Raw genomic sequence first — 14,052 nt, forward strand, 5'->3', positions numbered from 1 at the left:
GTGAGTATGTAGCTAGCAGTTTCTTGGTTTAGCAGTAGCTGTAGGATCTATGCTGGACCAATGGGTGAATTGATCAAAGTTTTTTTATTGCAAAGCCAGCATGTTTCAAGAGAGGACCACTGTTTCTTTGACATGAAATATTGTTTTTCCTTTGTTTGACCTCCCTGAAAGTGTGAGCATCTTTTTGTATTGTACAGAATTTTTGGAAAGCTATACAAATGTCCCACAAGAGACGAGACTATAAGTCATTTTTAAAAATTCCCTGCCATGCTTCTGGTTGTTGCTACATTATGATTCTGTGCTGTGCCATTCTGCTTGTACAGTATGTGAGAAATGGGAATGAGCCTATGGTAGACAACTGTGGGCATACTGCACCTGTATAATCACATCATTGTCACAAAAGGGATTCCCACATCCGATTACTGACAGGGATTTAACAAGTGGTATGCTGAGGTGCACAATAGCCAAGCCTGCATGAAACTACACAATCCTGTGCAGGCATGCTGTGGTCCCTATGCTCATTCCAAGCCTCCATTTCCAACCATGACTAAATTATAACTTTAAAGAGCAAATCTGCATAGAAAATCATGCATCCAGGCAGAGCTTTAATGTGACCCTGGACAGAAATGAGTACAGAAGTTGCTTAATTGTTTTCAAAGCTACCGACTCTACGACTATCATCCTAGAGGTGTGAAGTCCCTGTATCAATAATTGGCAAAAAACAGGGTGGCAGCCATGAAGTGTATTTAAAGAAAATGTAGGAAAATGTTTAAATGCCTTGATTTTGTTTGAGCAGTTAAATGGTCACTGGGCCGCTCTTGCTTGTCCGGAATCCCTCTGCAATAGACAGAATTGTTGAAGTCTTAGCTATCTCTTCCACATCTGAATAGACTAATGGGGCAATGTGTCCAAGGTTAGAGACAGTTATCTAGTAGTCATTACTCCAAATGTGTTTGTATCAGAGATCCACATCAGTACTGTATACATATATTGCTAAAGCTCACTTTTTTATTTCAAAGTAATTATTGTGTGTACATGGGCACTTTTGCTTTGCCGTGATAGCAAATAAGGATACGTGTAAATACCTATTCTTGAAGTGGAAAAAAATGACCCATGCAGATTGGATTTAAAGTCAGTAGAGGCTTTCTTCCTCCTAATTTTGTTTTGTCATTCATTACGCCCATTAGTGTTGCAGTGTTTGCATACCGGCATATCCAGGTTGATGTTCTGAACCTTCTATCTTTTCGCAGTGTCTGAGAACGCTGGTTGGACATACGGGTGGAGTCTGGTCATCCCAGATGAGAGATAACATCATTATCAGTGGTTCTACAGACAGGACGTTAAAAGTATGGAATGCAGAGACTGGGGAATGTATACACACTCTATATGGACATACCTCCACTGTGCGATGCATGCATCTACATGAAAAAAGGTTTGTTTACTGGGCGATTTCAAGTGTGTTTTATGGGTATTAGTCACTTCTGTTACATTTGTAGCTTTGGAGTGACTGCTGCTGTATAATGTACTACCTATTAACTATACTGAATGTTTCAGTTAGAACGCGTGCCACAATGTTTTGAACCGGGAGGGGCGGACGTGCAAATTGCTTTGCTGAGTTTTGAGGTTTCAAAAGTTGTATAGTTAAATCGGTATTCAAATTTAATGTTAATTATTGTGCAAAAATGATCTTTTTTTTTTTATTATTATTTGGGTCCTTTTAAGTACAGTCGTTCTTTATTAGACTTTAAGCGCAAATCATGAGGCCTCACTTAGAGTCTGAAGCGAGAATAGATCTCGCTTCAGACCTCATAGCTAGCAGGGGCATGCGTGCCCCTGCTAAAACGCCGCTATAGCGCGGCTTAACGGGGGTCCCTGTCCCCCCAAACCCCCTCCGAGCAGCGGGGGAGCGCTTCCTGGTTGGGGCAGGGCTAACCGCCGCAGCCCTGCCCCATGCGCGTCTGTCAGACGCGTACCTCCGCCTCTCCCCCGCCCCTCTGTCTTCCTTCACTGAGAGGGGCGGGGGAGAGGCGGCGATGCGCGTCTGATAGACGCGACTGGAGGCAGGGCTGCAGCCGTTAGCCCTGCCTCCAGGAAGATCAGCTCCAGCGACCTTTTTCCGACCCAGGTTTGCGGGGGGTGGGTTGGGGGGTGAAGGGACCCCCGTTAAGCCGCGGGATAGCGGCGTTTTAGCAGGGGCACACGTGCCCCTGCTATATATAAGACCTGAAGCGAGATTTAGTCTCGCTTCAGTGTCTCTTTAAAGTGGGATAAAAACTCTGACATAACATTCAATTAAAATGTGTTTTTTTACTTTATATTACCCATACAGTCTTCATATCTGCCTTTGTACACAAGTAATCCTGTCTGTCTACAAATTCTTAAAGTACAGTTTATCTGCTTTGAATGCTGCCATTGCATTTTATTGCATGACTGCAGTATTTATATATTCAAATCTATCTAGTGAACACTTCTCAATTGCACACATACAAGAAGCAGATAGAGCTCAGTTTCTGCACTTTGCTAATGGTTACTAAATGTATCTGACAAAGGAATGTCAACAAAGATGATGTTTTCACCTCTACGATTGCAGCCAGAAGCTGCCCACTGAGCTTTTCACTGAAGAACAAATTGCTGTATTTAACTGTTTGAATGCTGTTTTGCTACTATTTTTTGTGGTAGGAGATTTTATGCTGTAAATACCGTATATACTCGCAAGCAAGCCGACCTGCATGTAAGACGACCCCCCCCCCCCCCAACTTTCACTTGAAAAAACAGGGGAAAATGATTGACCCCCATATAAGCCGGGGTAGGAAATGCTGGCCGCCTTATTCCCCTAGTGTGTCCCAGTATAGCTAGTATAGTGCCCAGTATAGCTAGTATAGTGCCCAGTATAGCTAGTATAGTGCTCAGTTTAGCTAGTAAAGTGCCCCAGTTTAGCTAGTATAGTGCTCAGTTTAGCTAGTATAGTGCTCAGTTTAGCTAGTATAGTGCTCAGTTTAGCTAGTATAGTGCTCAGTTTAGCTAGTATAGTGCTCAGTTTAGCTAGTATAGTGCTCAGTATAGCTAGTATAGTGCTCAGTATAGCTAGTATAGTGCTCAGTATAGCTAGTATAGTGCTTTGTTATCGCTAGTGAAGTGCCCCAGTTTAGCTAGTATAGTGCTCAGTATAGCTAGTATAGTGCCCCAGTATAGCTAGCATAGTGCCCCAGTATAGCTAGCATAGTGCCAGTATGGGTAGGTGGGTAGGTAGTTAGTGCCCCTCCCCGCTCCCCCCACGGCCGCGCCCCTCGCTGCTGTGATGACGGAGGAAACCATGGAGAGCGGCTTCCTGTAGCGGCGATGCCGTTACTATGGGAACCGCTCTCAATGGTTTCCTCCGTCATCACAGCAGCGGGGGGCGCGCTGCTGTGAAGTTGTTAGTTATCGGAGCAGGACGGGGATAGAGGAAGCGGCGCCGCCTACGGTAATAGCAGCGGCGCCCGCGGGGGGAGCGGAGAGGGGCACCACCTACCCACGACTCGCAAGCAAGCCGCCCCCCAACTTTTGGGCCACTTTTGGGGGGTGAAAAATTCGGCTTGCTTGCGAGTATATACGGTAATCTTTTAGAGCAAAGAAGTAGTTCTGAGTTTCATACCACTTTAAAAATATTATCCGTGTGTCAGTTTGAATAGCTTATGGTCAGTGCCTCCAAGGTGACTGAATTCCTTAATATATATATATATATATATATATATATATACTGTATCGCTGTGATTACAGCGCAGGAGATTTGGACGCAGCCGGCGCCACCATAGGCCATAATAGGAATATGGCTATAGCGGCGCACAGCCAGTAACTTCAGCGCCGTAAGAAGACTGAGCTGAAGTTGCTTCTAAAACACTGTAATTCGCCCTTCAGCAATAGCTGGAAGCCGAATTACATTATTCCCCTCCATGCATGTGGACCTGGAGGGGGAATAGTATTTAACGTCACCGGGAACTTGTGCAGCAGCGGGATAAGCTATACCGGCTGTATCCTGCGCCCAAGTCTCTTGGTGGCCAATTCATATGTATGCTACTGTATATACTACTGTATATACTCAAAGACAGGGATTTTGTGTCCGAAAACTTATTCTAGGCAATGTATCCCTGTTTGGCAGCTACTGCTGTGGTAGATTGTAGTCCCTGTAAAGACATGCATCACATCTTCGCGATTTCTTCTCTGTACTGTTTTAGTTATCTGTGGATATGCATTTCTGTAACATAAATGTAAGGTCAAGTCATCAGTAAAATATGTGAGGCCATGTGTCTGCTGTATAGCTGGTTTTATTATGACTTGCTTACACTTTATGGCAGGAAGGCAGGATATTACTCCATATGTACTTTAGAGCCATGTCTGTCTTTACATTCCCAGTTCTATATTATATGTTCTTTTCTTCACAACAGGGTAGTGAGCGGCTCACGAGACGCCACCCTTCGTGTCTGGGATATTGAAACGGGCCAGTGCTTACATGTGCTGATGGGGCATGTGGCGGCTGTTCGCTGCGTTCAGTACGATGGCCGAAGGGTAGTCAGCGGGGCTTACGATTTCATGGTGAAAGTATGGGATCCAGAGACCGAAACCTGTTTACACACGTTGCAAGGCCACACTAACAGAGTCTATTCCTTACAGGTATGAACAATTCTATTCTCTTATAAATATTGTTTATGCCTTATCTGTTATCTTTCTGTTTCTCTAGTAGCATTATGAGCAGTCATTTTAGGGAGCGGTATATTCTCTGTTCTAAATGCATGTAGGTCAAATGTCATCTTGATTTGTATTTACTTTGCTCACTGCTCATTACTGTGTGCCCTCAGCACAGGCTCCCTGCTCTTTTTATCCTGTCTGCACAGATGCCCTCTGGTTATAAGAAGCGTCTGATTTCTAGCTGTGATTGGCTGTGCCATTATAGGTCACCAATTAGCTGCATATTTCTATCTAATTATTGTAAAACAGTTACTTCTAGCCTAATTTAATTTTACATTCCGCTCATCCAGACCTGCATCCATCCTCCCCTGCGTCATGGATCATGCTATTCTGATTTATGCCTCTGCAGACAACGATGTAAGTGTTAAGACTGCATCAAGGATGCAAGAGCAGCTCTTCATGTGATATGCTGAGCAAGTAGGCAGTTTATTGGGAAAAGGACAAGTGTATAAAGACATAATGCTGTGCTGGCGTTGTCAATTTCACAGGGGTTAGAAGAGCTTGAAAGGTCTGCTTTTAATACAAGGCTATGAATGATAGGTCATGATTCTAGCACAAAGTATGCTGTGTTTAACAACACGTATAATGTGTGTTTGTGGATGTACAGATGGCTGCTTTATCAGTACATGGAAAATGCAAGCTGCAGCTTCAGTACATCTCTGATCTGTGTATTGGGAAGCTGTGGAAGGATGTGCTTACTGTGGCTGTTTCATTCTACATGTCCATCTTACTAGTGGGAGATTATGGCTGTACTTGTTTGGTTAGAATATATGTGCATCTTTGTTTGGCCGGTTGACTATCCAATTTGATTTATTTTCTTTTTTTACTTGGTAGCCAGTAGTGTGCTTAAAAATGAAATGATTGCAAAGCTGCATATCTGACTGTTGTTGATTCAGTAAAATGGGCCAACATGAGCCTTAAAGCGCAGTATGTCACTATACTCTTCGCTTCTGCCGTCGCATCGTGACGGCAGAAGTACGGACACTCCCCCGCCTCCTCCTCTCCCAGCGTGTGCGCTCCAATCTAAAGCTAGCGTGACATGCTAGCTGGAGTTCGCACTGGGACAATCGATGTGGAGAGAGCGGAGGGGGAATAAGTTAAAAAAAAAACCACACTGCCGGCTGGAGGGAGCGAGTGAGTGGGTGGGCGGGCAGGCAGCGAAGTGGGCGGCGAGCAGGCAGCGGCAGTACAGCCCAAGCATTCTGTACATAGATGCAATGACATCTATGGTACAGCAAGAAAAATATCCCCACATTTATCTCTGCATATGTGCATGTATATACATATACACACATGTAGCCGGCAGTGTGGGTTTTTTTTAACTTATTCCCCCTCCGCTCTCTCCACATCGATTGTCCCAGTGCGAACTCCAGCTAGCATGTCACGCTAGCTTTAGATTGGAGCGCACACGCTGGGAGAGGAGGAGGCGGGGGAGTGTCCGTACTTCTGCCGTCACGATGCGACGGCAGAAGCGAAGAGTATAGTGACATACTGCGCATGCGCAGCACAGTATGTCCGGGTGAAGGGTCAGGAGAGTCGGGTCGGTACCGGGAGCTGTAACAGATGAGCGGGACCCATCGGCAGGGAACGAGGGAAGCGGTAAGTATGTATCTTTCTTTCCCTCCACATTGCAACTTTGATTTTACCACAGCCTTTGGGCTGTGGTATCCTTTAAGTGATAAAGATGCTAAGCCTGCATTCAAAACTTTCAAAAAAATTTCTGCTGTTATGATTTGGAGTTATCACATACTTAAGGAAACACTGGCCCTTTAGTAGTCGTGCCAAAGAATTGCATGCTGGGGGTTCTTTGTATCTATAATCTATTCCTCCTCTTCCCTTTATTTCCCTGCCAGCTTCTTATCTGAAACCTAATCCCCTACTCACTTGTGTTTACAAGCAAGGCTGAGGTGACTCAGCGATTGGAGGAGACAAGAAAAAAAGTAAAGGGCAGAAATGACATCACGAGTTAGCCTTAACTGTGGGCAAAAGACATGGCCCCCACCACTAACAGAATTCTCGTCATTTACTAGATAACATTCACTGAAATCAAAACGTGGACAGTACAATACATGTGTTATGTAAGCAGATCAAGTATTTATCTACTTATATATGTGTTTTTTTTCCCTGGCACAGTATGGCTGATCTTACTGCTTTAAAGGACCACTCAGCAATAAAAGTAAGCTGCTAAAATCTGATGGGACCAACAGGTTTTGGACTAGTACATGGGGTATTCTAAGGGATTTTATTTGTTTTCAAAATCCTTTCCTGAATGGCAGTTTATCAAAATAAAAGATCCCAACCAACATCCCTACTCACACCGCACACTATTTTCACATTTGGATTTAGCAACTGGCATTCAGAAAATTCTTTTAAATACAAAGAAAACCCAGAGAATCCCACATGATCCATGTTGGTTCTGTCAGAGTTTAACTGGCTACTTTTTTTTCACTGTAGTTGAGTATACGATAAGGCAGGGACACATCTGCTAGTCTGATCAGTGTCTTTTACCAAGCCCCGCGTAATGTGATCATTATTGTGTTACTGCTTTAGGGCTCAAACCCAACCGCAGCCTCTTCTAAGCGCTAGTGATTTGAAAAAACGCACAATACTATAAGGGATTTGTATAAAATCACATCACTCAAGTGGGATCACACTCATAGCGTTAGAGCTTGTCAAATCGCAAAGTGCTCCTAGTGTGTTCCAGGCCATGTCAGAAGGTGGCTTATGGCGGAGTGGTAGCTTGGCGAGACTTGCCTATCCCCAGCGGAATTGAGGAGTTCCAGTTTATGAAATCCATGTCTCCTTGAAAAAGAACCAGTCACCATTGAATCTTGCTTTCTTACACAAAGTAGTGCAAAATGATGAAATAGAAAAAACACTCTCCTATACTGAATTGAGATGGCTGAAAAGGTATATCCAGTATATTCAATATTGCTTTGATCAGACAGTGCAAAACCTAGAATATAATTTGAATATTTCATTATTTACAAAGATTTGCTTGAAGCTATGCTGTCCAGTGAGAAATGATCAAAGTGTCCAACTGGAGGTGTTCTTGCAACAAGTAACACTGAGCACATGGTCAGCACTAATTCATGATAGATTTTAATTCCATCTGATCTGGGGGGAATTACAACACACAAAGGGGGGGTTTACTGAGATTGGAGAATGTATGATTCAAAAAGCCTAGGCTGGAGGTTTTCTCAGGCCCTGCCGGGCCGATTTGCGCAATTTATTTATTTTTTTTGCTGCATGCAGCTAGCACTTTGCTAGCTGCGTGAGCACACCGATTGCCGCCACCCCGCGCCGATTCGCCGCAGAGCCCCCACCCTAGACCCCTGCGCTGCCTGACCTATCAGCGCCAGGCAGCGCTGAGGGGTGGATCGGGACTCCCTTAGACATAATGACGTCAGTGACGTCATCCCACCCCGAAGCCCTCCAGGAAATCCCGTTTTATGAACGGGATTTCCTGATCGAAGAGGGTAGGGGGATGCCGCTGCACAGCGGCTATCTTTAAAAAAAAAAAAAAAAAAAAAAAGTCTGCGCTGCCCCCTGGCGGTTTTTAATAGACCGCCAGGAGGGTTAAAGGGACAACTGAAGTGAGAGGTATATGGAGGTTGCCATATTTATTTCACTTTAAACAATACACATTGCCTGGCCGTCCTGTGAATCCTCTGCCTGTAATACTTTTAGCTATAGACCCTGAACCTGCATACTCAGATCTGGTGTTTCTGTCAGGATTAGCTGCATGCTTGTTTCTGGTGTTATTTAGACCAGTGTTCCCCAACCCAGTCCTCAAGGCCCACCAACAGTGTATGTTTTCTGGAATTCCACAGAGGTAGTTAATCAGCTCTGCTGAGCCACTAATTACCTCACCTTGTGTTTTTTTGCAAAACATGCACTGTTGGTGGGCCTTGAGGACAGGGTTGAGGAACTATGATTAAAGGTGCCCATACACTCGTCAGATTGGCAGCAGACAGATAAGAAATGCATCTGATGATCTATCTGATGCGTTTTTAGAACATTTTTTACCAGGATAGAATTCCAATAGATTTCAGTTTGAAATCTGTTGAAATTCGATCTGATGGCATTTTTTTGCCATCAGATTTCCATTAAGGCCAATGCAAACTGATAAGCAATCTCATCAGATCGACCTAAATTTTCCACCCTGCTAGTTCGATGGAAATCCATCGAAATCGATCGAAATCGGCCGTCGATCGGTCGATTGGCCAACCGATTTGCGATCGATCGATCGCGATCGATCGGTCGGCCAGAAAATCGGCTGAGTGTATGGGCTGCTTTAGACTACTTTATCCAAATAGATCAGCAGGGCTGCCAGGCAACTGGTGTTGTGTAAAAGGAAATAAATCCTCCATATTCTCACTTCATTTCTCCTTTAATGTTGTTTCCTGTACTGCATTGTTAATCTTTCAGTAGTTCTTTCTTTTTTCTGATATAACTCAGGCAAGGGTTGCTTAGTACATCTGAAGGCTGGTGAATGAAATTCAATTTTTTTATGAAAATGTATCCTGCTTGAAAATAAACCCTATTTTCAAGCTCCAGCCATTTGCATTAACCAGAATTATGTGCGTTTCATTAACCATCCCCAGTATATACACTGTAAAGTTCCCTGTTGTAAGATCATGCTCTCTTGTAGACTTGACACTTGAATATTTATCTCTTTCCCCCACATTTTAGTTTGATGGCATTCATGTTGTCAGTGGATCTTTGGATACCTCAATCAGAGTTTGGGATGTGGAGACTGGAAACTGTATCCACACGTTGACTGGACACCAGTCGTTAACCAGTGGAATGGAACTTAAGGATAACATTCTAGTCTCGGGAAACGCAGATTCTACTGTTAAAATATGGGACATTAAAACCGGACAGTGTTTACAAACATTGCAAGGTAAGTTTCTTCTTTCGTTGCCTTCACTGGATTTGTAAACCAGAAAATTACTGACACCATAAAGAGTAACTTCCTGGGTCGTGGCTTAGCTTCTGATTGGAGGAAGCTAGCGGAGGGGGGCAGCGGCGGGGGGAGCCTGTTGATGGATTGACGAGCCACAGGTAAATAGCAGGCTAGCGACAATCTGCTTGTTGCTAGCCTGGCGGTATTTTGCTGGGGGCAGGGGGGGGGTGATGCAACACAATGACACAGAGGCATGTCATTGTGCACAGGACATGCCAATGTGTCCTATTAAGATTTGAAAATGCTGCCTCGGGTTCTCTTTAACCTCCTTGGCGGTCTGATTCTTTCCAGATTTTAGGGTCTAAAAGCGGTGCAATTTTTTTTCACTCTTTCAGACCCTAAAATCTGAAAAAAATCATTCTGGCAGGGAGATCTGCAGCAAAATAAAAAAAAAAATGTACCTTCCTGGGCTCCTGTGCTGCAGTTTTCTTTGCCCACAAGATGGCGCTAATATACATATAAACGAACTTCTCTATATTTCTCTAATATAGAGAAGTTCGTTTTCAATATTAGCCCCGCCCCCGATGACGTCATGCTGCCACCACTGCTCTGCTGCCACCACGGCTCCGCTGCTCCAACTGGCTGCCGGGTCCCCGGAAGAATAGCGGGGACATGGGGGATCCCGGCGGCCAGGGAAAGACCCCACACTGCCGGGGAGAGAGGCTGGAGTCCCGCTGCGCAGCGAGATCGCGCGCGGGACTCCACAACTTCAAGTAAAGCTCTGCAATGCATACCCCGACCTGAGCTCGGGATCACCGCTAATAGCTTGTTTTTTCTACCCCGAGCTCAGGTCGGGAAAACCGGCAAGGAGGTTAACATAATTAGGTGAAACCTGTTATATTTTGTAGCTGTTTATCATTAACTTTTAAAGCTGTTGGCCCACTGAAGCTATAGCTTCAGTGGGCCATCAGCTTCAGTGTATAGTATATCCATTACACATTGTACATAGAACTTGCCTGTCTGCCCTTTTTTGTTTTTGCTATGGAAAACAAAAGTTTGCTTTCTTAAAACAGAAAGAATTTGCAATAATTCAGGTTGGAGTGAGCTTGAGATGTCTCCCAGTGCATCACTGCTGCATATATGCAAATTATGCCATTGTTGCCCTTAGAAGCTAAACGCACCTCCAGAACTGCTGGAATGCAATGATGTGTCAGCTTGTTAATTTGTACAGAGCCATAATAATCCAACATGCATACAGACTGTTTCAGATTGGTTGATCCTCATCAGTGCATGGCATGGATTAATTTGGCTCTATAAAGTAGGGCTTGAAACACCCAGATGTACAGACTAACCAGCAAGCTCATGGTGACCCAGAACTCATTGGAATGTGTAAGGGGCTACAATGGTCCTAAAAGCCCCCTTACTAAAATGCTATGGAAAACAAAAGTTTGCTTTCTTAAAACAAAGAATTTGCTATAATTCAGGTTGGAGTGAGCGCCGAGATGTCTCCCAGGGCATCACTACTAAATATTTGCAAATTAACCATTGTTGCCTTTAGAAGCTAAACACACCTCCTCCCTGTTTTTGCTGTAAGGGTAAATAACCCAGTGCTGTAAATCTCCTTGTCTCTGAAGTCTGACTGCAGCACAATTTTCCTCAATACTTGATAAGAGGTAATAAAACTTGTTTGTAGCAGTGACAAACTTCTGACAGCAGGGAATGAGAAGAAAGTACTTCTATAGATCATTGCTACTCTGATCGGTAGTAGAATAAACATAACAAGCAGAGTTTAATGCCAGTGAGACGGTTTAATCTTCTAACCTAGTTTTTTAACCCTTAAAGGAAACTTTAACTGACACAAAAATCGGCCAATTGCTTACCTGGGGCTTCTTCCTGATCCCTCGCCATCATTCCGCGCTGCGCGGTTCTCCTGGTGTCCCCCTCAGTCCAGCTTACGGAGGGGAACAGCGGAACATGGACTTCAGGGGCTGGAAGAAGCCCCAGGTAGTAACTGGGCAATTTTTGTTTTTGATCAAATGTCCCTTTAAAACCAAATAATAAAAAGAATATGGGAAGCCAGGAAAGTCCAATTTGGTATTACAGTAGAATCCCTTTTATAGTAGACTCCAAGGGACTAGGTAAAGTAGTTTACCATAACAGAATTGATCATGCATTGTGTGTGTACACAGACGTATTTGCTGCGACCTGAAGACTGAGTTTACTATATCAGCGTTTACTATAATGAGATTCTGCTCTATTGCTGTTGATCCTATTATTTTACCTTATTAGACTATTTTCACTTCATGTTCGCTTTGTTGCTTGTATCAGGTTGCCCCACCTATACACAGGGGAACACTGTGACACTGGAAATACATTACCAATGAAATGCAGCTCTAATCTGTCTAGTCTAGTTTTGAGCTTAAAGCGGATCCGAGATGAAAAACTAACAATAACAAGTAACTTGTCTATATATCTTATCTAAAGTTTAGTTTACACAGCAAATCTAGCTGCAAACCACTTCAACAGTATATGATTTCTTCCTGTGATACAATGAGAGCAGCCATGTTCTGTTTGTCACATTACAGACAGGCAAGCTGATCTGCATCTCCAGCCCTCAGCCTGTGAAAACTTCACTCTCCTCCCTCCTCCCCTCTACCTCTGAAATCTCTGGCTAGTAACACCTCCTCCTGCCCAGACTGAGCTCCCGTAAGCCCTTGCTACATGAGTCTGAGAGTGCCTAGGTACTGGAGAAGCTGTTGGCAAGGCTTGTTTAGTTTATAGGGAATTAGAGTATTTAAAAAAAAAGTATTTGGCTTGAGGAATGCCTTATAAACTATATAAAAGGAACACAATTATGCAATGAGTAAAAGTTTATCTTGGGTCCAGTTTAAAAGGATCTGATTGGTTACTGAGGGCAGTAACTAATTTCATTCATTTTGAATGCCCCTGCTATTACATAAAGAGATTCTGTTAGGCAGGGAACACACTACATGCGTTTTTGCGCGTTTTGCCGCGAACGGCAAAACGCGCACGATTTTAGAGGCTATTGAAAATAATAGCCTAGCTCGGGAAACGCTGCGCCGCATGCGTTTGTGCGCGTTTGCGTTCGCGTTTTTTTCCGCGTTTTGTAGCCGCACAGTTTTCTGCTTTTTTCCGCACATTGCATGACACTACATGCCATGCAAACGCAGAAACGCACGCGGAAAAACGCACGCGTTAGACGCGACCGCAAAACCCGACGGAAACCTGGGAAACGCAGGGGAAAACGGCCCTGCAAGTGTGTTCCCTGCCTGAATCCTGTTTAAAACTAAACAAAAAAAAAACCCTCACAATGAGCATCTGCTGCAAAAACTGACATTTTTACAGTTTAATTTAAAATACCAGATGTTTTATCATTGTCAGCATGGAAACACAAATATTTCATTTCAATTAGGAACAAAATATTTCATCTATGCTTCTATTCTTAGAAATGAAAATGCCCACCATTCCACAAGCTTGATTTATATAACTAGGCAGCTTATTCTGCCTCACAGTACAATTAAATCAGTCTTGTAGGGTGCTAGTAACCCTGACGGTACAGGGAAGACTGACCATTAATATGCCGATTCCTGAAGACTACTTATGCTCTGCTAGCCAAATATTTCATGGGCATCTCTTCATGACATTGGGAAATTCATACAGTCGGTATTCTAGTAGTGAACAATATCATAAGTGCTATTTTTATTTAAATCATATGACTACTTTAAAACCTGTTGGAAAATGTTTGTACAAACTTATCTCAGTTGATTATGTTTTGAGACTTTTCACTTCCTGTCCCCTCATTTTAGTTCAGATGGCATCCTCACATTCAGCTATGTAGCAAGTGGAACTTTCTTGAAACGCTAAATTAAATCTGTTAAATGGTAATAATGCTAGTCACAGGCGTTCAAATTGTGATCGTTCTGTGGCATGTTCGTTCTAATTAAAAAGGATTGCATGTTTGGAATCGTTAACTGACAGGTTAAGAACAATTGCTTAAAGGACCTCTGTCGTGAAAGTCTTAAAATGAAAAATTATATGTAAACATATACAATTAAAAAGTACGTTTCTTCCAGAGTAAAATGAGCCATAAATTACGTTTCTCCTACGTTGTTGTCACTTACAGTAGGTACTAGAAATGTGACAGAGGTCAGTGGCAGTTAATCCGTCCAACTGCCAAAAAAGTGTACGGTGAGCAGGGAGGCTGGCTAGCATCTTTGTATAAATCCCTTTCAGGGAGTGTCTTTATAAAGAATAAAGACCATGCTGATAATCCCCTATGGAGAGATGGACTAGCGCAAAACCTGTTGGTAATGTCAGATTTCTACTACGTACTGTAAACGCTAGCAACATAGGGGAGAAGTAATGTATGGCTCATTTTACTCAGGAAGAAACGTACT

General features: G+C 43.4%; 1 protein-coding gene across 6 annotated transcripts in view; it reads left to right on the forward strand.

Annotated features, from left to right (window-relative positions):
* Positions 1–14,052, forward strand: part of FBXW7 (F-box and WD repeat domain containing 7) — a 312,068-nt gene that overhangs the window by 292,093 nt on the left and 5,923 nt on the right. For all 6 annotated transcript variants that reach the window (XM_068278997.1, XM_068279003.1, XM_068279011.1 and 3 more), the window contains 3 exons: positions 1,251–1,432; positions 4,425–4,650; positions 9,421–9,631. In XM_068278997.1, coding sequence (XP_068135098.1) covers positions 1,251–1,432; positions 4,425–4,650; positions 9,421–9,631 — 619 coding nt within the window. The remainder of the gene's footprint in view (positions 1–1,250; positions 1,433–4,424; positions 4,651–9,420; positions 9,632–14,052) is intronic.

This window comes from Hyperolius riggenbachi, chromosome 1 (assembly GCF_040937935.1).
Source record: "Hyperolius riggenbachi isolate aHypRig1 chromosome 1, aHypRig1.pri, whole genome shotgun sequence".
Classification (NCBI taxonomy): domain Eukaryota; kingdom Metazoa; phylum Chordata; class Amphibia; order Anura; family Hyperoliidae; genus Hyperolius; species Hyperolius riggenbachi.